At 36.5% G+C, this 26,054-nt stretch overlaps 2 protein-coding genes across 3 annotated transcripts in view; both read right to left on the minus strand.

The window, feature by feature from the left end:
- LOC141288006 (transcription elongation regulator 1-like) lies at positions 1 to 25,737 on the minus strand. 2 transcript variants are annotated; one of them, XM_073820132.1, is made up of 21 exons: positions 25,691 to 25,737; positions 25,074 to 25,275; positions 24,798 to 24,962; positions 20,265 to 20,550; positions 17,776 to 18,012; positions 17,162 to 17,224; positions 16,378 to 16,575; positions 15,533 to 15,642; positions 15,369 to 15,457; positions 15,031 to 15,191; positions 13,753 to 13,831; positions 13,209 to 13,344; positions 10,439 to 10,528; positions 10,221 to 10,339; positions 8,285 to 8,435; positions 5,011 to 5,175; positions 2,720 to 2,902; positions 2,429 to 2,608; positions 2,251 to 2,334; positions 2,021 to 2,121; positions 1 to 1,067 (listed from the first exon to the last, which is right to left on the minus strand). In XM_073820132.1, exons 1-21 carry the CDS (start codon positions 25,735 to 25,737, stop codon positions 866 to 868), a joined length of 3,048 nt encoding a protein of 1,015 aa, XP_073676233.1. In that variant the 3' UTR covers positions 1 to 865. The 2 variants fall into 2 exon arrangements, with proteins under 2 accessions (XP_073676233.1, XP_073676234.1); XM_073820133.1 differs by lacking the exon at positions 17,162 to 17,224.
- Positions 1 to 26,054, minus strand: part of igfbp7 (insulin-like growth factor binding protein 7) — a 380,063-nt gene that overhangs the window by 249,599 nt on the left and 104,410 nt on the right. The window lies entirely within an intron of this gene.

Below are 26,054 nucleotides of genomic sequence, written 5' to 3' on the forward strand. Positions count from 1 at the left end.
TAAAAAAATGGTTGCTTTTATTCAACTTCAGCTGTACATAAAGCAAGTCCAAAAAACCAGATCTTTTTTTAAGAAACATCTGAACAATTAAATTAAACCGTAAGACCAGTTGACATGGCCAACTGCCAGTGCTCATACGGTCAGTTGTAACACATTGTAAACAAACTAATGAATACATATCCATATATATTCATCATCTAGAAACATCTTACATGTTAACCCAACAGTCAGTTAAAATTACATATACACAGAGAGGCTTTCATCATTTTTGAATATCCCTGTGGGTGACTAAAGTCACCAAAATATGTTCACAAAACTGGGAGGTTCTCCCAATTTCAGCAAATCACAGTTTGGAGCAAAAGATGGGACACATGAAATGGGATGTTCGCAATCTGAGACTGTAGCAGAGCTCTGGAGGACAAAAAAAAGGATTGGCAGGCACCAGGTGGTCTTACCTCCAAAAAACCGTTCAGGACAGTTACCCAAACACAAGACAGACTGTCTACAATCACCACTGAGCATCTAATGTGGCTTCAACCCTCAAATGGACGGATAAAGAGTTAAAGAACATGAAAATACTGGCTCCTCATGGAGATGACCTAGAAATGCATCATACAAAAACACTTCCAGTTGGTCCGAATACTTATTCTGTGCCTTACACTTAGCTAAATTGATTGGTCGTTATCCCATTATGTTCTTTGTGGCATGAGCTTAGTGGGGAAGTGGGTGTGTACCGTTCACTTTGAAAGGTTTGACATGTAGAACTTTCGACCTGGAGTGATTTACCGTTTCTGTAAGTCTATCATGAACGGTGGTAGTGTGGGCCCAAGGAGTGGGAAAAAAATTATCTGGGAGGTGTGTGATATCATTTAGTGGAGCGTCGAGCAGGTTCAAAGGCAGTGGGAGGAGGAGGTGGTCCCCTGCGGTCTAGCTCTTCCACATATGCCATGAGGAGTTTGTGCCTCTCTTCTGACATGCAGTCCAGAACCAGGTACCTTTTATCCTTTTGCAAGATCTTCTCTATGTCTGACAAGTGCTGCTCTGACTCCTGCATCAACTTACGTGATCTGAAGATAAAAAAAGACATGCAATTAGAAATTTTTTGTAACTTTATCATCACTTTATCAATTCAAATCATCATTGCTAAATAAAAGTATTAATTACTATAACCCATCTTAAAAAAATCTAAATAAAAAAATTATACTGACTCCAAGCTTTTAAATGGTAGTGTATAATGTTACAAAAGCTTTTCATTTGAGATAAACACTGATCTTTTGATCTTTCTATTAAAAGAATCCTGAAAAATGAAACATAATGATTTCTGAAGGATCGATCATGTGGCAATGAAGACTAGAGTAATGATGCTGAAATTTAGCTTTGTTCATAGAAATAAGTTACATTTTAAATATATTTTTCAAAAATATGTCCAGATTTTAGTTTTTTTTTTTTCTGTACTTAGGTTCAAATAAATGCAGGTTTGATGAGCAGAAGAGACTTCTTTAAAAACATTACCAGTCCAAAGTTTTTTTTTTAACAGTAAGTATGTATATAACCCTAAGTATTAAATAAGAGTTTTAGCTGGTGGGTGGCCTAGCAGCCTATTCAGAAAAAGTAAAAATGTAGTTCTATTAATTAAAAAATAATGGCATAATAGCACGAAAATACTGTAATAATGTAATTACAATAATTATAGGGATAGTTTATCCAAAAATAAAAATTACCCAATGAATTACTCACCCTCAAGGCATTCTAGGAGTATATGACTTTCTTCTTTCAGACTAACACAATCAGAGTTAAATGTAAAAATGTCCTGGCTGTTCCAAGATTTATAATGGTAGTGAATGGGTGTTATTTTTCAATAGTCCATAAGAAGTCCAAAAAAGTGCATTCATTCATCATAAAAAGATTCCCACAAGGCTACAGGGGTGCTGTTTTCTGTTTTCCTTTACTAAAGAATCGTATTTATATAGGGTAGAATTAGAATCTGGAGTTGTATAATCACAGATTTGAAGCTTCTCACTTGTAGGTGATGAACTTGGTCTCTTTCAGAAGAGTTCGGAAGTCCGCTTTGGCTGTGATATACTTGTCTTTGATGTAATCACCAAACTCCCTCTGTCTTTTCTATGGTGAACAGCAAGAACAGTTAGAGAAGACTTACTAAATAGCTGTAACAAAGACATGACATTTTGACAAGAGTGCAACACATACTTGTTTTTGAAAAATTGATCAAGAGGCAAAGACAGGTCTTACTCTGTCACTGCTGGAAAACTTGATGCATCTTGGATCTTCTTTAATGAGTTTCTTCACTTCCTTCCAAGATGTCATCAAATTGATCTGAAGTAGAGGAAGGAATTTGAGTCAGATTAACAACAGACAACAAGCAGAGTTAGACATATGACCCAGGTAATGGAATCAGGGCACTATGTACCGAGATAGTCTCATCCAGAAGTTGGCGAAAATGCTCCTTTTTCTTCTTTGCGAGGGCCTCAATGTGCTCGTTGAAAAGCCTCTCTTTCTCATCCCTCTCCAGTAGTGAGGACGACTCCCAGCGGTGATCCTTCCTCAGGGTCCGACGCGTCTCCGACCAGTTTGCATCAGACGACTTCACCTGTCACACGCAAAAAACAATTGAGAATGACAATTTTACAATTTTAGATTAAGGCTCAAGACTGAGATATGGCATTGTGTTAAGAAGCCATACTTGAACTATGTCTATTACCATATCAGACATGAGTGCTTTAAAATTCTGGACAGCCTCCTCCCTCTTGTGCTGTTCTCTTTCACGGTCAATCTCTTTGGTCTGCTCCGAGCGGAATCTCTGCACCATCCGCTCTCTTTCCCTTAGACTGGCCTCTATCCGGGCCTGTTTCTCTAGCTCCTTCTCTTTCTCAGAGTTTGGATTCTGGGGCAGTATCAAGAAAAGCTGAGTAGTTAATACATGTTTGTCTTTACATTTCTCTTTTATTCATTCTGTAAAAGTACAGTTGAGGTTTTCATACACCTCGCAGAATTAGCAAAATGTTAATTATTTTACCAAAACAGGAGGGATCATACAAAATGCATGTTATTTTTTTATTTAGTACTGACCTGAATTAGATATTTCACACAAGAGATGTTTAAATATAGAACAGAAGACAAAATAATAGTTGAATTTATAAAAATGACCTAATTCAAATTTCACATATGCTTGATTCCTAATAATGTGTTGTTGCCTGAATGATCCACAATGATTTTTTTGTCCTGAACAGTTTTATCCCACAAATTATTCATTTCTGTGTATTTAAACTAGTGGTGGGCATAGATTAATTTTTTTAATCTAGATTAATCTAGATTAAATCTTGAAATTAATCTAGATTAATCTAGATTAAAATGGCTAATTTGAATTCTTCTGAAAGCATTCAGAATATGTGTGCTACCCAAATAATGACTAAAAGTAAGTCTTTGAGAACGGGTTTCTCAAGCCAGGTGGCGCATTAGACCAGGCGCTCATCTCCTGTTTCCAAAATGCATTACAAACTGCTTGACAATTGCATTTAAAACACAATTAACTATACAAACTTGTGTAACCAAGTACTTCTGCGCAAAAGGCTGTACGACGTGCGCGTTCCAGTAAAATATACAGGCGCGCGGATAGCCTATCTGCGTGCATCTTCCAATAAACTGCGTTGCTTTTAGAAGCGTCAATTCAGTTGTTGCATATAGTATAATGTCTTTATTTCGGGATTATCAAAGTAAATTATAACTCAAACTTGAGATTTTACTGGGGCACAGCAGATTTTCACTGGGGCACGTGCCCCAGTAAAAAGGGTCTAGCAACGCACGCACCTGCCCTGAAGCGGCTTCATAACTGCATCCATGTCTGCGCGTCTCATTTGATGTGGTAATTTCACAGAAGTTGAAGACTCGTTCTCGCCCCTACATTGCAATTCAACTAGATATACGTCATCCGCGCTAAAATATCAAAGTGAAAGTCATCATAACTTGCGTAGTTTAGACCCAGCTCCCAACCCAACTTTGAGAATAGATTAACGGCGATATTTTTTTTATCGCGCGATATGAGTCTCACGTTAACGCAGCACGTTAACGCCGATAACGGCCCACCACTAATTTAAACCCTATCCAACAATGACTCTATGATTTGAGATCCATCCATTCACACTAAGGATAACTGAAAGACTCATATGCAACTATTATTAAAGGTTTAAACGCTAACTGATGCTTCAGAAGGAAACATGATGAAACTTTTTTAATTTGAAGAGTAAATTTTACTTATTTTGTCTTCTGGGCAACATCTAAGAATCTTCTGTAGCTTCTGAAGGGCAATACTAAATAAAAAAAAAGTATGATATTTAGGCAAAATAAGAAAAATTTACACATCTTCATTGTGTTCAAAAGTTTTCACCTCGGCTCTTAATGCATAGTTTTTCCTTCTGGAGCATCAGTGAGCATTTGAACCTTCTGTAATAGTTTTATATGAACCCTTTAGTTGTCCTCAGTGTGAAAAGATGGATCTCAAAATCATAACAGTCATTGTTGGAAAGGGTTCAAATACACAAAAATGCTGAAAAAAACAAAAACAAATAATTTATGGGACCTGAAGGATTTTTTTTGAAGAACAGCAGGCAGTTTAACTGTTCAGGACAAACAAGGGACTCATGAACAACTATCACTAAACAAAAAAAACTCAGCTGTGGATCATTCAGGTAACAACACAGTATTAAGAATCATATGTATGTAAACTTTTGAACAGGGTCATTTTTATAAATTCAACTATGATTTTCTCTTGTGGACTATATGTAAACGTCTTTCATGTGAAACATCTTATTCAGGTCAGTACTAAATATAAAATAACATGCATTTTGTATGATCCCTCTTATTTTGGTAAAATAATTAAATTTTGCAGATTCTGCAAGGTGTATGTAAACTTCTGACCTCAACTGCATTTATCATCTAAATATTTTTATGCATTTCTGAATGGTATTTCTCACTTGTTGAAGCAGCTTCACTAACCTTGGCAAGACGTTCCACATAGTTCTTAAAGAGTTCCTCTCGAGCTGCCGAGGTTTCCACAGCCTTGTATCGAGGGTCAGTCTCCATTTTTTCCTTCACTTTGCTCCAGCGTTGCTGACCATCCACATGGTAATCCGACAGGAGCTCAAAAAAGTCTTGCTTTACCTTAAAGCAAACAACAGCATCATAAATCTATAGGGTATTGGTTCTTAATGGTTAAAGTTCAAGGGATAAAAAGTTAAAAGGCAAGTTAAATGATTAGTTACTTATATTGTTGGATTCTGTGACAATGTTTCTTCACTTCTGACTAGGGATGGCGAAAACTAAAAAATTTCTTGACCGACCACCGAGCCTCATTAGCCGGTTGAAACCGGTTAACCGATTAGTTTAAAATATGGTACGCTATTTGAAATAACAGCCATTTCGAGCCGCGCCTGCAATTTCGCAACTCTGTCGCATCTCTCTGCCGCTCTGCCTCCCGCACACACACACACACACACACACACACTGCCACTCACATCACTTTTTAAAAATCCCCTAGGATATTATTTTTGTTGAAATTAAACAAACGAGTAAATTACTATTTAAAAAATTGGTTGTTAGTAGGACTGGACCAGAATATTCAAATCGAATTTTCGTTCGGTGGGTTGGCATTCGATTTTAAATTTTGAGATTCAATATTCGTTTTTTTTTTTCCATACACCTTGCATCCCCCGCAAAACGGTTCTCATTTGCGCTTAAATATGAATGAAGAAGATCAGACTGCCGCGCCACTAACACAGAAACAGCAAAAAAAAAAAAAAGAGAGAGAAATTGAGTAATATTTGAGAGACACTATAAAGTACAGTCGGGCCCACTTAAATGGTTTAAGCAAAACTAGGGCTGTGACTGTCGTAATGACAACTGCGCCTCTGCTTTAAATGCACGCATAAAGCTGACCGCAAAGCCCCAGCAAAAATAATTACCATGAATGTGTCGGGGGAAAAGTAGGGAGATATTTGAATTATTTATTAAAAAACTGGTATTTGACACAAAGATGAAGTTGATCCTGATGCCATTTGCTCATTGACGCGGCTTTAATACCTACATGCATATGCATTAGGCCTATAGCTATTGGATTTGGAAGAGTTTTGTTTTCGATTTGAATTATTTAAATTATTTTTTTTACAGTTTCGGATGATATATTAGTCTTACCTTTATGAGCAAAAATGAAGTTTCACATAGCGCTGGCTGGCGCTTCCATGTTCTGCAAAGCGTGCTTATATCTATGGGTTTTAATTGAAATCGTGATGACTTGGTCGTTACTTTAAAAAACAAAAACTTAAATTTAACAAATAAAAAGTGTTCCAAATATATGTCTAAATTAACTTTATAACCTAAATAAACGAAAATAAATGTAATCACTTTGCTATTAAAAACAGCAGCTGTGCAGTGGGGAAGAGAAAGAGAAAACAGACCGGTTCCAGTCGGACTCGGGCCAGTAATTCTGATGAGCTGTCGGAGAAGGTCCGGGCGAGGTTTTAGTAATGTTTGCAACGAATGTTTCTTAAATAGCCGATTTAACATTATTATTTAGGCTAGATTCATATTTAAATGTATTATTTATTTGATTTATTTTAGCGTTTTGTAGGCTGATTGTTCACTGACGGAAGTGCTCAAATAAACACGCACGTTTGTTAATAATGTTTGGGCCTCATTTATTTTGGGTTTCAACATAATATACATAGGCTGTGTATTTTATATAGGCTTATATACACAAACGTTATATATAATGTATATATATATTTATTTATAAATAATTTAGATACGAATAATTTATTTATATATAAACACCGCGCCATTTTTTTTCGTTCTTCTTTTATTTAAATAGCCTACCCTTCACGGTGCCAGTAATTACTGTGCTAATTTCTGATTTGGGAGTGATTTGTTTGTTAAAAATTTTTAGGCTAACGTTACCTTATTAAAAGTATTGCACTTAACAGACATGTGTGTTTTGTATCACTAGCGCGGTGTCCGTTCATGAAGCATATAAGCTCTGCCTGCGTGAGGCGCGTCGCATCCAGCAATGTTCTATTACAATTTATTAATTCTGAACGTGTGGTGTGTCCATATTGCACCAAAATGCAACACTGCACTCCCTCGGGTCCACAGCAAAAATCGTTTGGATGAACTGTTCTCGACATAATAAAAATGCAAACAGAAAGACATACAGAGATTCCTGCCTTTATTAGAGAGAAGAATATGTTCAGCCCCTCCCACCGAAGCTTCGAAGCTCAAAAAATGGTATTCGGACCAGCCCTAGTTGTTAGACCGTTGTGTTCTTTTGTGTTGACATGCAGATGTTTGGATAGGCCTATTGGCCCATGTGCGCCGTTGCGCGCAAAGTTTGTATATTTTAAACACTTCCGAGGATAGTGGGGGTCACGAGTCACTGGCACGGTTATTTTGGGGGTCGTGAGCTGAAAAGTTTGGGAATCCCTGGCCTAATAGACTGCAACATGATAAAACCAATGGATAAAACAGGCACCTTCAGAATGCGTAAAAGACGCACCGGCACTTTTTTTTTTAACCGACTACCGACAACTTTGACCGGTTAATGTTGATACGGTCAACCACCGGTCAAACGGTCATCGGATAACATCCCTACTTCTGACTATACATTTACAGTCATATATGTCTAAAGCCAATGATTAATGAATCACTACTCTCACTGGCTATTGCAACAGTTCAGAAATGTGACTAAAACACCTAATCGTTGTTAATACGGTTTGATTATCACGGAATTAGACGGGCATCCTCTGGTGAACCCCACCTGGTGAACACTCCCTCCTAACCTATGGCCCCCCCACACAGGTGACATTTCACTGGCATTAATGTTTGATGGCTGACCTTTAGCTGCCAAAGGCAATCAGCCCAGACGCTCTGCACTTAACCCTAACCACAGAGACAGCGAGTGTGTGGACCAAACGGCAGGGCAGATTACAGCTCAAGAACAGACAGTAGCAGTGTCTTAGTCTTAGTCTGCAAGTGTATTCGTCTGTGAACAAGCAGTGTATTATGTGACAATGAATGTGGAGCATTTTAAAAAGTTAGCAAGAGCTATCCAATGTATAATAATGTCTGGGTAGGGGGTCCTGGTACCTATTGAGCACTTGCTTCTATTGTATTAAATGTCAGTTAAATAACAAGCAGCACCTCCCAAAGTTTAATAGGATTGACATCTCAACTTGTGTTAAAGTAAGGTAACAGCTTTGTATAAACTTAATTTCCTCACCTTCTCCCCGCGATTCTTTGAGTTCTCTTTCTCCTTCTTTTTGAAGGCCGTCATATATTCAATAAAAATGGCTTCTCTGTCTTTCATCTTTTCAACAGCCTTAAAGCGTGAATCCTTGGCGTGTTTGGCAGCAAACTCACTGAATGTTGTTCTGTGAAGACAACAAAGTCGGTTGTTAGATTATGCATTTAGCATATTTACATTTACTGCAATGCAAAAGGAGGACAGATTCCTCTCAAGGTTTTTTTTTTTATCTCCATTACCTATACTTCATATACAGTATTTTTTTTCTTGCTACAGTCACCTTTACTCATAGAGGGTTTTAAGATATGATTTTTTTTTCAGAGGGTTTCCCAAGTTGCTTTGAAATATCATAGTTTGTGAATAGAACTACAAAATAAACATGACTTGACTTTGATGTTGTGAAAACTGAGACCCTGTCAGGTTATCACTGAATCAGGGATGTCAATTTAAAAGTAAAAAATTATAATAATTATATTTTTTTTATTTACATTATTATTTATAATTATTTACACTACTGTTTAAAAGTTTAGGGTCAGCAAGATTTCGTTCAAGAAATTAATACTTTTATTCAGCAATGGCATATTAAATTAATCATTAGTGACATTAAAGACTTTTATAAAATAGTGTAGAAATATTTTATAACAGTCTATCATTCAAAGGTTTTAGAACAGTAAGATGTTTTGTTTTTAAAGAATTCTCTTCTGCTCACCAAGCCTGCATTTATTTGATCCAAAATACAGCAAAAGCAGTAATATTGTGAAATATTTGTTATTATTTTAAATAACTGCTTTCTATTTGAATATATTTTAAAATGTAATTTATTCCTGTGACCAAAGCTAAATTTTCAGCATCATTACTCCTGTCCCATGATCCTTCAAAAATAATTGTAGAATTATAGAAATGAATACTTTTATTTAGCAAGGATGCTTTAAATTGATCAAAAGTGATGATAAAGACATTTGTAATGTTAAAAAGCAAATCAGAATATTGGAATGATTTCTGAAGGATGTGACTGGAGTGATGATGCTAAAAATTCAGCTGTGAAATCACAGGAATAAATTTAATTTTAAAATATATTCAAATAGAAAACTGTCTTTGCTATGATTTGGATAAAATAAATGCTGGCTTGGTGAACAGAAGAGACGTAAACATTAAAAGTCTTACTGTTCAAAAACTTTGGACTGGTAGTGTACATCAAGTTAATGTTGTTCCTTTGAACTTTCTATTCATCAAAGAATCCTAGAAAAAAATCGAATCACTGATGTGATAAATGTTAAGTTTTCTGTGTTGATAATAATTAGAAATGTAGGATATTACAACGGATTCTGAAGGATCATTTGACACGATTTTGGAGTAAATGCTTTTGAAAATGCAGCTTTGCCATCAAAGAACAAATTATATTTTAAAATATATTCAAATAGAACATTTTAAATTGTAATACTACTTTCACAGTATTACTGTTTGTACTGTATTGTTGATTAAATAAATGCAGCCTAAGTGAACATTTTGGTCAGAATTATTTTAATAAAACACAAAACTTTAAAAGGTAGTGTATGGTTATCATATTACAAATTCAAAATCTGTTGTGAAAAGACCCCAAATGAAGTTAATTCAAAAACATTATACAGCTACAGCAGACAAAACATTAAATACACAAAAAGAAACTTAAACAGGATGTGTTCTTGCTATTTTTTAATTGTTTGTCTATGTCAGCATGCAGATGGACAGCCATTGAACTGCACATTTTAAAGATGCTGTGCAAAGCCAAACATTTTAAAATAGATCATTGTTTCATAACCTACTTGGCTTATTTCTGATAAACACCTTTAAAATGAAACCAACACAAAAGTGAACACCAGTATTAGCATTGATGATATAGGTTTATCCTAAAGCATTTTTTCTAAGCATTTACCTGACACCCAGTTTAGCTTCCTCCATCATTTTCCTGAAGTCATCTTTGACCTGCATGATTTTATTCTTTTTCTCTTTCCTCTCCTCCTCAGCACGCGTCTTCACATATTGATCGAACACCTGCAGAGCGGACAGTGTCGTAAGATGAGTGGGCAAATGTACGCTTGTATTCTTGGAAACAATCAATCTGCTTAGTGGCTCGATACAGTGTGTGTGTACCTGTTTTCTCTCTTTGGGATTGAGCAGCAGATAACGTGGATCAAAAACAATCTTATGAAGCTCCTTCTCCCAGGTAGAGAATGCAGAGACCTGATAAAAGATGAGAAAGAGTAAAACAGTCATAGAGCCATTCCAACCCCCCTCTTCCTCTTAATTAGGGCCATTATAACAAGTAGAGAGCGTTCAGTAGGTGAGCCCCTCTGAGCGTGTCCCCCTCCTGTGGCGCTGAAGTCAGGGTGTGTGAGCCCACTGCTTTTCATCCTCCATCCCACCATCCCTAATGAATGACACACACCGACAGGTGGTCCCCAGCTTCTATCTCCCAGCCTCCAACCCTTTCTATTCCCACCATGCTAATTGGCGCAATGAGAGAGGTGTAATTAGATGGGGGTGAACGGGCAGCTCGTCTACTCGAGTGATGACTGTATATGCTGCTGTACGGCACTTCTCAGACACGTAGGGGTCCGAGGATGAGGAGGAGAGGGGGAAGGGGTCTTGCCTTGATGATGAGACCCTTTGACTGCAAATGTGCCTTTCATCTTTGGCACTGGACGGCGTGGCAAAGGGCAGATAGCTCTCTACTACAGACTTGAAGGGATCTCCATCACATAAGCGACATGTGCGTTTATCCATATTTCATAGTAGAAACATCAAATCTGTTGCCAAGAGGGGGGGAGATGTGAGACTCCACTGATCAGTGCTTCTCTGATCACCTGAAAATGTCAGGTGAGTATTTTAATGAGGACTGTAGCTTAAAACAAATGATGGGTTTAACCTTTCAGACCAGAAAATAAATATATAAACTGCACTGCAGGAATCACGCCCAGCCAAATCTCTCTGCCATTTTGTTAGGAAATAAATGTGATTTGTGTTGTCTTTGTAAGTTTATCAGTATAAACTGGATTTAAAACTGGGCCTGCCTAACTAACTAGAACACATGTGGAACAAATACAGTGCTGCCTTGTCATAATTCATTCAGAGCAATTCTATTATCCTAAATATTCTATCTGGATCTTTTACACATAATTTATTCCTGTGATGGCAAACCAGAATTTTCAGCAGCCATTACATTACAGTTTTTAGTGTCACATGATGGTCTATGGAGCCCCTAAGGGGACATTCAAATTTTTTGTGTTCTCTCGCAAAACTTATAATTAAAGAAGATGAACACAATGCGCTATTGCACATTTTTCTCCCTCATAGAAACCAATTATAGAAAAACGCTTAAGATAGGCTAATGGAAGAAGATGGTAATATAAAAAAACCAAATCTGGTACACAGTTTATTAATAAAATACATTACGCACAAGAAAGCAGACAAGCTCAGAATGTGAACTGAACGTGCAAAGTTTGACGTGTTTTCTCCCTGTAAAACACATTATAAACTCTTAATGTGGCTTAATGGATTACTGTGTTGCTCGCCAGTTTAATCAAATATAAAATGTGGGCTTTTTATTTCACCGTATTATATTAAGCCACTATATTAAGCCACGTTTTGCATGGTTTTCGATGAGGAAGAAAGCGCAAATCAGCTCATATTCTGGGCCAATCTGCTTGCATCTACACAGAATATATTTTTATATTTTCTATATCATATTTGGTCTTCTTTTCATCGGAGTTAAGCTGTGTTTTTTTTTATGGGAGGAAAATGCTTAACATGCAATTTAGTACTTTCTGTTGATATTCTGAGCTTATGTGCTTTCCTGTATGTTTAATTTATTAATAAACTGTATACCAAATTTGGCCTTTTTATACCACTGTCTTCGTCCATTAATTAAGAGTTTTCGTTCTATAGGGGATACTCTTAACGTGCAATTTAGCAGGTTATGTTCATATTCTGGGCTATTTTGCTTGTCTGTATACGTCTGTATTAAGGTGTGTACTGAATTTGGTCCTCCAGTGTTTTACATTAGGCGTTTTAGAATGTCCCAGAACATAAATATCTATGGGAGAGAACGTAAAAGCTTTGCGAGAGAACGCAAAGTTTCAAGGAAATTTAAAAAATATTTTTTTTACTCCCACCCCAATTTTTTCGAAAGGAAAGGATTTTTTTTTTTTTTTTTTTTTTTTTTTTTCACCATTTTTTTCCTATCAATATGTCCCTTTAGGGACTCAGTAATCATCTGATATGGAACTCAGATGTGGGCTACAACACTATACATTCTTTATACATTCTTTATTCATTTTTCCGTTATTTATTTAAAGCACATACTTACTTCTATTCAAATGTCTTTGCTATTTTTGCACATTGTCTGTCTTGTATACCTCTATATTGTTCTTTTTATAATATGTATCGTCTTGTCACTGTCATTCTGTAGCACTGTGGAGCTCTGTCACAAAAACAAATTCCTAGTATGTGCAAACATACCTGGCAATAAAGCTCATTCTGATTCTGAACTCAAGATTTTTTTTAAGACTATATGAATAGAAAGTAAAAAAAACAGCATTTATTTCTAATTAGAAACTATACATGTCTTTACTGTCATTTTTGATTAATTTAAGGCAGGGATCCTCAAATCTGACTCAAGAGATCAACTTTCCTGCAGAGTTTGATTTTCTGACGATCCTGAAGACATTGATTAGCATGCTTAGGTGTGTTTGATTAGGGTTAGAGCTAAACTCTGAATGTGGATCTCGTGAGCCAGATTTGAGGATCCCTAATTTAAGGCATCCTTTAATTTACCCCCCAAAAAAATAGATCACAGAATTTTAGTTTATGTGTATATGCATATATATATATATATATATATATAAAAATGTATGCGCCTTACCCCTCGTTCAAGTAGCATGTCTTTAAACTGACTCATACGAGCTTCCTGAGGTACCACGGCTCTTTCACGCGCTGCCTTTAGCTCTGCCTCCATAGCTGCCGCCTTCTCCGTGTCAGCCTCCTTCTTCTCCTCAATCCTAATGGACAAAACAACTAATCAGTCAGAAGACGAGTGACTACGCCTAAACCAGCCTATTTACATCAAGTCTGAAAAATCCACAGTCCATAATATAACTTGCTGTCTTATTATTTAAAGAACAGACACATTTTTAATTATTCAGATGCTGTTTAATTTATTCTGGTATCCAATTTGTCTTTTAGAGAATTAAGAATTTTTGGCATCTGACTAAGTGTGAACAGTTTTGAAGAAATGCTTGTGAATATTCCATACTTTCATTTCATTTGCATTTGACTTGGTGTGAACTGCCTTCAAGTGCTGGGACATTAAGTATTTTTATGCATCTTCCTCTCACATGGAACCTTAAAGTAACATGAAGTCAAAACTGGCTGTTTACTTTCTTACAAGTTCCTAGAAAAATTCTCACTTTCGTCTTTTGGCCTTGCTGGGTTCATCATCAGGTATGTCTTCTGCTATAGCAAACTCCGGCTCCTCTTTAGCCAGCACTGTGTCCCAGGAAACAAACAAACATGCAACAGAAGGTTTAGACAGTTATTACAAAGCTGTTTAAGGAGTCTGAAACAGATATAGAGTGCTTAATGCTCACAGCTGACATACAGATAGGAGTTTTCCCCACTAATAGAGACAAATTTAGAAAAAATCTAAAATATTACATGTAAAAATGTGTTCTTATTACAGAACTCAAGACTGCACCTAAAATGGATGCATTTGGGATTAGAAATACACATTGCGAGCAATATTTTAGCTGAGATTGCTAACATAAATTTACACATTATGATTTAAAAATTTGCATGTAATGTCTTTTTGTCTGCATGTTATTTGAGGAGTAGCATATCACATTATTTGTTGTGTTGACACAAAATGAAAAGCAGCACACAAAGATTTCAATGGGGAAAAAATGTTTCAAAATGTTTGAGCACCAGAGTGAAGATTAGCTTTAATGATTGGCTTTATTCATGTTTTCAGAAAAAACATGTAAAAGTTAAAAAAAAAATCAGACTTTAAGCAACCATCATCTCTTAATGCTGAAAAAGAAAAAAAAGAGCAGGCTCCAGTTGTGTCCACTTGAGAGATACAGAAAACAACTGAGACACAGGGATCATCTTTCTGTGTCAATTCGAGGAACACCCATGTAAAAGGTATTTTAAAACTTCCTGCATTCAAGAGTTTGAATGGCTCAAGTATGACGATTGTATACAGAAAATGTTCTGGGCAAAGAAAAAGCAGGTGGAACGGATTTAATTACTGGAAGAAACCATTTCCAAAACGACACTGTAAAAAAAAATGCAATAGTCTAAAGTCTTAAAAAAGGCTGTAACTATGTAATTACAAACAGTGCGTTCCAAAAAACACTGTGCAGTGTCAGTTAGTGTTAAAAGACTTGCTTCAAAAAATAAAATATGGCAAAAAAAAATTTGGCACCTGCTGTTTTTTTTTCCCTTATGGGAGTCAGTTTGTTAATTGATTATTTTTGTCTGGTGCTCTGCTTATTGACTGTAAAGTAAAAAAAAAAAAAAAAAAGTACACCACACATGGTTCAGATACAGTATTATTTGGATTCTTTCTAAATATATGTTTTAAAAATATATAAATAATCTGTCATTTCTATAAAAAGTGGAAATACTTCATATGACAGATATTTAACAGTATGCAACAGATGCATTTCTATGGAAATGTCCTTTACCCAGTTTGTGGCTGTTGTCCAGTCCTCTTTTGTGGGGAGGTTCCTGAATCGCTTTATCTACATCCACCCGTCCCACCAGCTCATCCGGCCGCTCCCACATGGACAAACGCGTGGTCGGATTATAAAAGAACACCCGCTCGTCACCCGTCCACACCACACACCTAAAACATATGCATAAGCATTGGGCACAGGTAAATCCAATACAAAGAGCCAACATCCAAGATCTCCAACCAATTAATCTTTTCACTTTATGAACTCATTTTGAGGGGGATTTACTACAATGTAGTTGACCTGATGTGGGTGGATCAAATAAATCTGTGTAAACAGCGGTTGCCTACCATGGTGTGCCAGGAATAGGTGTGGTTGCAACAGGCTTTGCCTTTTTCGCTGCCTTCTGTTCCTCTGTCATCTCTTCCTCTTTCAGCTCCTAAGAATAACACGCAATGTCAGAAGTGCTTGTTTATACATGACAATTTAAAAAAAAACTTTATACGCTACTAACCTCTTTCTTTTCTTTTGGTGGGTCAATTTTCGGGCTTCCATCTTCCATTTCCATGATTTCAGCATCAATTAAGTCAAGAGCTGCTTCCTTGATCTTCTCACTCTCTTTCTCTGTTATGGAGACAAAAAATTTTTTACACAAATTTAATTTAGGAAAGAATACCGACTGCAAATAATGTGTTTCAATCATCTTTGCTAGTTAATGGCATTATGAAATAGGGGTAGGCGATGACCAATATCTTACATCATGATATGAGTCATTTTATTTCACAGTAAAAAAAAAAAAAAAAAAAAAAAAGGACAACAATTTGAGATACCATAACTAATACTAGCCTAAATTAAAAGAAATAGCTCACTGAAGATAAGTAAACAGTCAATGATTAAGTAAGAATAAGAATTATTACAAGCAACAGGACAAAAAGAACTACAGTAAAACAAATAAATAAGAAATGCTGCATACACTGTATAAACTGATCCAAATGTATAAAAACACTGCATTTTCTTCACTGTGTAAAAGAAAATGGTTACAAAAGTGATTTAGTCAAGGGCAGTGAGAGATTTTCTCTCTTTTGTTGTTTGACTAACATGAATGACAGACAGCAGGAATATTAGACTGCTGTCACTTTAAGCGCTACCTGGATTTAATACTGTTACATGTGTTTTCAATCTCAGCTGCTTTCACTTAAGACTTAAATTACTATATCTACAAGAATACTTGTAGAAACAGGCACTTTGACACATTCAAGTATGTGTATTTAATCGTCCAAGGCCTATAAAGCGCCAAAAATAATTCTGTTCAATTCACTTTTTTTTTTGACAAGTCTCATCTACGTCCCAGTCTCTAACCTGTCTCTTTGAGTTCCTCTGGCTTGTCCCAGGTGGTCTCCTGTGTGTGTTTATTGTAGTAGTAGGACTTTCCCTCTGGGGTTTTAAACTCAGTCCAGTCAGATGTACTCAGAGCTCCAGGCAGTCCTGAGGGTCCAGCCATTGCCATGTGAGGAGGCATCATGGGTACCAAAGGTGGTGCCATGCCAGGGAGCATACCTTGATATAACATACACAAAATCAGAATCGGTTCAAGACATGTAGCTCTTCTCTTCCACAATAAAAATAACAGAATAATGATTTTAGCATATTAGCATAATATAGTTATATTAGTTACACATAGTTTAACAAGATAATGACAAAAAAGAAGTTTGGACCAATAGAAAAAAAAAAGATTTGGTCATTATTCAATCTCTGTTGGATGATTTAACTACAGGACAAAATATGGAACTAATGCATGCAAAGACAATATCACATTAAAAACATTAAAGAAAAAAGGGACACAAGGTAGGAACACAATTACGACAACACTGTGTTATCTGAATTTCTAAAGCAGTTTGTTATCTAGTTTACTGCAGTGCCTACAACTCAACTGTAACTGTTACAAGTTTTCAGAGGGAAAAAAAACAGATCTACTCCAACTATGCAAGATGTTAAGTCAAAAACAACTGAAAAAGTAAAAAAAGGTGAGTCTTCAAAATGACTAATTTGTAAGAAACAGAGAGGCCTCTAATTGGAAATACATTGAAAAAAGCATAAAGATGCACAACAGTTACTAACATGCCATAACGGGGAAGGGAATTACCGTTTTTGGTAGGAGAGATAGTCTTTACATAGGGACAGCTGACTATCTGCATCATTGCTACACCTGAAAGAGCGTATAAGCAAGCAAAGAGTGTTGGAAAAGACACAAACATACGTCAACTAATGCTTCCAGGTGTCAGGAGAGTAAATACTAGATTATTTATGATGAAAACACTACAGTGCTAGCTGATCTATATTCAACTCAAATTAGACAATAATGTCAGCCTATGTTGCTTGGCAACAAGTGCACATGAAAATGGCGGATTACTGCCATCTATAGAACACTGAATGTTACTTCTGCAATGCCACAACATTAATGCAGTATTTAAGACTGCATTTATCATTTAATACACTACAATAGAGCTTGCTTTGCTTTTATGATACAATTTTAATTAAAGATGTTTGTTAACTGTCATCCAATAAGCAGTGAGGAAAAACAAGGGCATTTTTTTTTTTTTAGAGTCTACAGGTTCCAGTCAAACTACAGACATGCACTGGATAGTGTGAAAAAGACAGAAAGACAAGGAACAGAGGAGAGAAAGGCAGTCGCATACTAGAGCAGCAGAATTCTTAGCAGGGTACAAGTAATGCAACAAGTTCACATGTCAAACTTACCGGGCAGTGGAATGGGCATGCCTGGCAGGGGCACTCTGAAGGGTGGCACCATGACAGGAGGGAATCCTGGCATTGGAGCAGCGGGCTGTGGCACAGTATGGGGCAATGCCACTGGCAGAGGTGGTGGTCCTGTAGTCATGGCGACCGTTACCGTCGGAGGATTGACAGCTGCTATTGGGGTCGCCATGGGACTGGGGGCTGTGGTTACGACTGATGGCATCTCCACGACATCATGGGCTACAAGGTCAAACAATTGGGCACAGAATGATCACAGATTAACTTCTGACAGTCAGATAAAATAAACAAACAAATGGGGAACAAAACAACTTTCTCTAGAAGGCATTTCTGAACCAAAACAACTTCTGACATCCAGACAAAATAAATAAACAAACAAATGGGGAACAAAACAACTTTCTCTAGAAGGCATTTCTGAACCAAAACAACTTCTGACATCCAGACAAAATAAACAAACAAACAAATGGGGAACAAAACAACTTTCTCTAGAAGGCATTTCTGAACCAAAACAACTTCTGACATCCAGACAAAATAAACAAACAAACAAATGGGGAACAAAACAACTTTCTCTAGAAGGCATTTCTGAACCAAAACAACTTCTGACATCCAGACAAAATAAACAAACAAACAAATGGGGAACAATAATTTCCCCAGAATGCATTTCTGGCCCAAAACATCATCTGACACCCAGAAAAAAACTGGTAACAAAAATGTATCCAAAATCCTGATCCCACACAATTTCTGACACCCATAGAAATAAAAGAAACAAACAAATATGTGGGAAACAAAACAAACTTCAGAATGAGTTTCTAATATATAACAACTTCTGACACCCAGACAAAATAAAACAAAATGGAAATGAATTTTTTTTTCCTGAATGAGATTCTGACCCTAAATGACTTCTGACACCTAGAGAAAATAGATAAACAAATTAATGGGAATAAACAAATTTCTCCAGAATTAAGTTTCTGACCTAAATCAACTTCTGACACCCAAAGCAAGTAAACAAACAAATGGGGAACAAAAATCTTTCTCCAGAATGCGTTTCTGACACAAAAAATATCAGACACACAGACAAAACAAACAAACAAACAAACGATTAATAAAAATCCTGATCCAAAACTATTTCTGACACCCAGAAAAATTTAAGAAACAAACAAATAAATGGGGAACAAAAACTTCCCCAGAACGTTTTTTCTAATAAATAACAACAACTGGCACCCAGACTAAATAAATAATCAATCAAATGGGGAACAAAATATTTTTTTCCGAATGAGTTTCTGACCTAAAATTACTTCTGACATCCAGACAAACTAAACAAACAAACAAATGGGGAACAAAATTTCTCTAGAATGCATTTCTGGCCCCAAACAACATCTGACTTTTAAAAAACACATCGGTAACAAAAAACAAATTGGTAACAAAAATGTATCCAAAATCCTGATCCCACACAATTTTTGACACCCATAGAAATTAAAGAAACAAACAAATAAGTGAAGAACAAAACCAACTTCAGAATTTCTAATACATCATTTGTGACACCCAGACAAAACACAGCAAAAAAAAAAAAAAAAAAAAAAGTGAACAAAACAATTTTTTCCCAAATGAGTTTCTGACCCCCCAGACAAATAAATGGGAGCAAAACAAATTTCTCCAGAATGCAGTTTCTGACTTAAATTAACTTCTGACAACCAGACAAAGTAAACAAACAAATAAACAAACATATGGGAAATAGGTCTAGGCAATATGGCCAAAAATTTTTTTTTTTTTTTTTTTTTTTAAATCACATAAAATTTTTCATATTGGTCGATATCAATAATTATCACTATAAGTTTAAGATCTTTATTTCTTTTAAATTTAAAAGCAGATTTCTTTTCCTGAGTGAAAGTTGTAGAAACCAGACCATTAATTGTGTTTAAACTACTCATTAAGGTCAGAACATGACAATCACCCAATAATTTTTCCTTAAAAAAAATTTTAATCGAAAAATTATTTTTTAGTTTCCACACATTCTAGTGAGTGATATTGTTTTTAATCATGAAACAGGTTTATGTTGCCTGACTTTGATGACACGTATCTTCAGCACAGTTTGCCGTGCAGGCTGTGATATTAATATTACTACATTTTTGTCTCTTAGAAATGCACATTTGACAGTAGCTTGAGTTGACGGTAGTAGAAGCTTGAGCTAGGATGCAGATGTAAATGTATGTTCATTGCCAAAAACAGTAACATCTGTAAAAATTGTAACAACCTCATTTTGATATGGTGAAAATTAATCATTCTGACTGTTTTAGGTTTATTAACATTAACTGTCTAATACAGCACACATTTAGATCATGATAACCACAGTTATCATGACAAAACCACACATATACTATCACTTTTATTGCCCAGCTATATGAAACAAATTTCTCCAGAATGCAATTTCTGACTCAAAAGCTTATAAACAATTGGCCAACAAAAAGGTCATTTACCTGACACAGGTGTTGGGAGGAGAGGTGAAGCTGCTGTGATGCTGGGAGAGGAGGTGGAGCTCATGACTGGTGTGGGACTCTGAGAGGTGTGTGTGGTTGTAGTGCTGTTGGCTACAGCTGGGATGCTGATGGATGGACCAGGACCAGTGGAACCTCCGCTGGCGGCTGCTGCCGCCGCCGCCGCCTGGCTCAGCATCATTGGACCCAGCTCAGCCTGCTGGATCACCTTCACTCCTTCAGGCTTCGTCCAGGATGACTCCCTTGTACGTGCGTTGTAATAATACACCTAAATAGAAAGGAAAAGCAAACAGATGAGAACTTCAGATCAAACTGTTTGCATTGTATAGAAAGCAACAAAGCATTTATTTATGGTATCGAAACTGCATCAAGCAAGGAGTATAACAAAGTAACAGTGTACTGTGTTGCACTGATTTGGCTATGAAAGTTTAACAGAGTGAACTTTAAAAATACAGTACATAAAGCAGGGTCCAATGTATTATGCATTTATTTCATAAAATAGAATTTTTAAATGTTCTCAATTGCATGTGCAATTACTTCACAGTCTTTTGTGTACTGTATTTATAAATATATAATATAGGGTTGTGCCGATAGACGATAGCATCGTGTATCGACGATAGTCAGAGATATCGCCTGTTGCTGATGCCTTTGACGATAGTAAGACGATTATTATTATTATCCGTCAAAAAGGCACCGAACTTTAGCGATGCAGTGCGGAGAGTCGGTTCTAGGATACCTCAGAAACTTGCCGCGGTATAAACACAAGCATAGAGTGGCCGCGTCGCGCCGCAGATGTGTGCAGTGAAAATGGGTAAGAGATTTATTCATCATACATAGATTAAGTGTAGACTTAAGTGTAGACAGTCATTAGGATAACAGAGGTAGTAAAATGTGGTTTAGGCTGAAATAAATACGATATATCAGAATCCGTCTGTATATAGGAAACATAAACATTCACCTCAGTAACATCTGTATGCGTTAACAAGAATTACGAAGCGATAAAATGGCGCTAAACATATGCACGTGAATTACAAGGGCACCGTTTCTCATCATTCTATTTGAACTGAACTACAACATGAACTGATGACAAATATCAGACATACAGCGGTAACATTATCCGAATATTACTGGTATATAAAGATACATTCATTTACATTCAAGCACGCACATTTACCACTCACTGAAGATAGCAGAGAATGAAACCAAAAGTAAACTTGAACCTCTCCGACAGAACTAACGTAACCGTCAGCGCTCTGTACACGCACAACTGTGTCAGTCACATGAACTACCCCTAATCGATAAGGAATTTATTACATATTGACACATTTACATATTATTAAATAAATTAGCACAATAGTATCGTGTATCAGCGATCTCACAGGCTGATGATAGGACGATATGAAAATTGAGCATATCGCCCAACAACATTAATATAATATAATTTATATATGTGTAATATTCACTAGTAAGTTTGTTTATCTAAAGAAAACTACTTTTATTGAGCAGGGGTTCATTCGATTGATTGTAAGTAGGGCTGCACCATATTGGGAAAACATGCGATATTGTTGTTGAATATTGCGATAACGATATTTCTTGCGATATAACATATCCCTAGAGAAATGCCTTTTTTACTTATCATTATTATATTATTAATCTATGTTTTAAAATCATTTATATATGTAATGATCATACTAAAATAAACAGGTAATAGATATTTGTCTGTCATCCGAATTAAATCTAATTCAGGCTTAAAAAAAAAACTATGTCAAGTAAGTTGCAAACACTTAGACTTTAAAACACTATGAATGACTTAAAACCTCAGCAGATATTGTGATTTCTGGTTTGCTGTTACCATAGACCTGCAAACACAAAATGAATTGTTTTCAAACCTTACTTTTTATTTACAAGTAACATACACTCAAGAGCATCTTTTAAACAAAATATTTCCTTGCCTTGCCTGTTTGTTTGTTTTTTTATAAAATATTAATAAATATTAATAAACAAATTAAATAAAAAATACTATTAAACAAAAAGTTTACTATTGAACTTCAAAATGTTAGGAGCATCAAAAAAAAAAAAAAAAAAAAAAAAACATGAAGAGCACCCAATTTATTTTTAGTAATGCACCAATCTTGATTCTTCATGGCCTATTCTGATTGCCGATGTTTTACAAGAAAATGGGCTGATTCTGAAAGCCTTTTTAAAATATATTTATTTTACTGCCTAAGCAAGGGACAAGAATGAATGAAAATATGAGTAAATGACCAAGAAGTTTATTTTCTCTATTATAGGCAGCCATTTAAATTAGAGACAGCCTCTGCATTTTTAAAGAATCTACAGTATAAATAACAAAAAATAAAGGACACAGTTCTTTCTTAGTCGTGCAGACAATAAATGCATCCATAATCAAAGTAGACTACTCTTTCAATATTCAAAGTGCAAATAGAGACCGATTTTTTTTCAAGCATGATACAGAGTTATAGACAGCTACAAATCTTAATATAGCCCACATATTAATAACAGCCTAGATATTTTATGTAGCCTAATTTGCACGCATTGTGGTGTCGCTCTCTAAACGTGGGGTATTAAAATTGTATTTGAATGCGCGTGTTTTACTTTCGGTTTCGTTTTAACGACCCCGCGAAACTCTCAGCAGTGCTGAGCGTCCATTCTACAATACAAGAGATTACCATTTGAAAGTGGGAGGACAACAAACGGGATTTTGAAAAGCCACTGTCCCTAGTGGAAATTACACCCCTGCGTGAGTGCAACTCTGCCGCTGAGTTATCATCTGATGTGAATGTATGCAGCGCTGTACAGTAGCCTATATTGAGACTGAGGCGCCAGAATAAACAGAATATGCGCGCTGTAAGATGAAATATAGCATATTTCTTCAAAAGCCGATTATGGAGACCTTATAACTGTCCACAATAAAAAATCGTCATATCACACACCCCTAATTGCAATGCAGTTTGTGCAGATCCGGAACACATTTTGGTTGAGAAAAAAACAAAAACGGCCGGTTTCTAGTTGAGCGGAGCGCAGTGTCTGTGACAGGGAGTGATTGACGGCTAATATCTCACATCTTCATTAAAGGTAATATTATAAATATTAAGTTTAAATGGTTGTAATGTTGGAGAGAACAGCGAACCTGTCACTGCATCAGCTCACAGCAGTCTGTGAAAAGTTTTGTAAAGAAATGAAACCAATTAAATGTCATTTATCGCAACTCTCTGCGATACCAATATCGCGTAGACTTATCGCGATAACGATAATTTTTCGATATACAGGCATGTGATTGGCTAAGGACAAAAAAGCAGGAAAATATACTAAGACAGGACACATGACATAACACATGATCTTGTCGATCCATCAGATAACATTTACAACTCTACGTGTTTGGTGCTTAAAACCATGGACTGATTTGTTTACATTGGTCTTTTTGACAGCAGTAGACGTACGAGCTGATTAAAAATGTCAGAGCATTCTCTTCCAGCAGGAGGCGCTATCAGAATGATACACAAAACAGCGCCGCAGCTGACTTTGAAACGCGCAGCGCTCATATTTATTCAATGGATAACCTTATAAAGTTCCATCGTAATTCTTGCCTTTTAGTCCCCACATTTAAGACCACCTCAAATAATTAAGTCTTTCTTAAGCCCTAATAACACTACAGTCATCAATAAAAATGAAGAGCTTTATTTCAAGAACCGACTTTCAAAAACCCTTAGCCTACACAAAATACGTTTCTTTTTATTTTGCAGAAGAGAAATATTAGGGAAGTAAATTAATATCAGCATATGAAGTATATTCGTCTATCATTGTCTCTTAGAGAATGTGCACATTAGATGCTGAAAGCGCTGTTTTTACTTTCACTTTAGGCTAATATATGCAGTTTTCACGTTGTGATATCCATTGGCTCACCGTCGTGGTTTAAAATATAAATATGTATGAAAATACAGTATAAAAATTATATTTACAATATTTTGCGACGTAACCCCAAAATAATGCATTTTCCGTCTACGTTTTTCACTCACTGAAAGCTACATCTGTCCGCCGATCTCTGCTCTCCTCACTGCAAAGATTGCACCCAAACGCTGACCCTAGTGTGCTTGATATAAATGTATTTATTAGAAATAGCGTTTGGCATTTTTTTTTATTATGCCAAAAGCTTTCACGGTCGGCATGCACGCATCTTGCGGTCCGGAATACTTCACCATCCGCCATTTGCGAACGGTCGCAAATACGTGACATAGGTCACATTTTCAGGTCGAAAATCCGGAATTCCGGATTAATCCGGAAAAATCACATCCCTGGATATATCGTGCAGCCCTAATTGTAAGTGACAGTTAAAACATTTATAACATTACAAAGGTTCTTTAAACTTTTTATTCACCAAAGAATTCTGAAAAACAAGAATACAACTCCTTGTAAAGTGTCTGAAATACAACCCAAAACACCTTGCCATAGGGAACCAACCAAGTCATTCAGTCCATGAAGAATTAGAAGTCATACCTTTCCCTCAGGACTCTTATTCTCCACCCAAATTTCTTCTGTTGATTGCATTGAAGGAGGAGCAGGCGTAGGAGCAGGAGAGGCTGTAGGTGGTATTCCTGGAGGGAAAATCATGCCAGGTGGAGGCGGCATGGATCCTCCAGGAGGAGGCATAAATGGAGGTCTCTTAAAGTGAAAAAGAAATCATAGGTGTCAATTCGAACCTTTTCTTTCTATTCCAATTGAAACAAAGTTAAGGAATTACATAATAAATGGTATCTGCTATAATATTCATACCTGTAAAGGTGGGGCACCCATGGGAGGGGGCACACTGGGGTCAAAGGGAATCCGTCCGAAGGGCGGCCGGGCAGGAGGTGGAGGACCCCTCATCATAGGAAAGGGAGGCACAGGGGTGCTCAGTAAAGGCTGCCTGCGGGTGGCGGGGTTGGCAGGAGGAGGGGCAGTGGCAGGGAAACGGAGTGCTGGCTGCTGAGCCATGCTGATGGAGCGAAAACAAACTTATTAAAGAGGATCCGTACAGTACACAACGACTGCTGCAGACAGACTCCAAATAGTAAAACTACACAGCATATCTCATTCTTACAAACTATAACGCCTATTACATTTTCTTGAGATAACATAATAGACTTTATATGACGTAACTATGCCTAAAAACACGAGCTATATGTTAAACTGCGATAAAAAGACAAGACATAACGATGTGAAAACATTCAGCCGTTTGCTGTTATGATGCTCTCATTGTCCACGAACCAACAGGCCAGGCGAGGCTTAAAAGAGACTCAAGCTAGCAAACTGCGAAACGTTATTCAATGTATTGTTGTGGAAAAACTGAAGATAACTCTAACTGGTTGTTTGTGTGAGTCGGTGTATGAAAAATAACGCAAAATCCGCACCTGTTAACGGCCAGGCCAATGCCTTCTGCCTCTGTGTGCTCCGCCATAACGGGAATACAACAAAAGTCCCCTTGACGCACTTCCGTCGGAGTCTGGTGTATGGCAGTCGCTAATGTCTTTTCATTTCACATTATTTTGAATAATCAGTATATCTGAATTGGTCGTAAATATATTTTTCTTAAATTGGTTATATCAGGGTAATGTTATATTTTAGATTTGTTAAGTGACGAGAGAGCTGTGCTTATAAAATAATAGGGAAAATGCAGTGTAAAACAGGTTATGAACTCGTATAGATCCGATTCGCTTCTGTAAAATCCTGGTTGTTGCGTATACTACCAGTCAAAAGTTTATGAACAGTAAGATT

Source organism: Garra rufa, chromosome 16, assembly GCF_049309525.1.
Source record: "Garra rufa chromosome 16, GarRuf1.0, whole genome shotgun sequence".
NCBI classification, from domain to species: Eukaryota; Metazoa; Chordata; class Actinopteri; order Cypriniformes; family Cyprinidae; genus Garra; species Garra rufa.

Excerpts from the sequence above, each read along its gene's own strand:
- LOC141288006 (XM_073820132.1), bottom strand. The coding sequence starts at position 25,737 with ATGGCGGAGCACACAGAGGCAGAAGGCATTGGCCTGGCCGTTAACAG. Across the intron at positions 20,551-24,797 it reads ATAAGAGTCCTGAGGGAAAG|GTGTATTATTACAACGCACG; the intron begins GTATGACTTCTA and ends CTTTCTATTTAG. Across the intron at positions 1,068-2,020 it reads ACCAAGTTCATCACCTACAA|ATCACGTAAGTTGATGCAGG; the intron begins GTGAGAAGCTTC and ends TTTTATCTTCAG.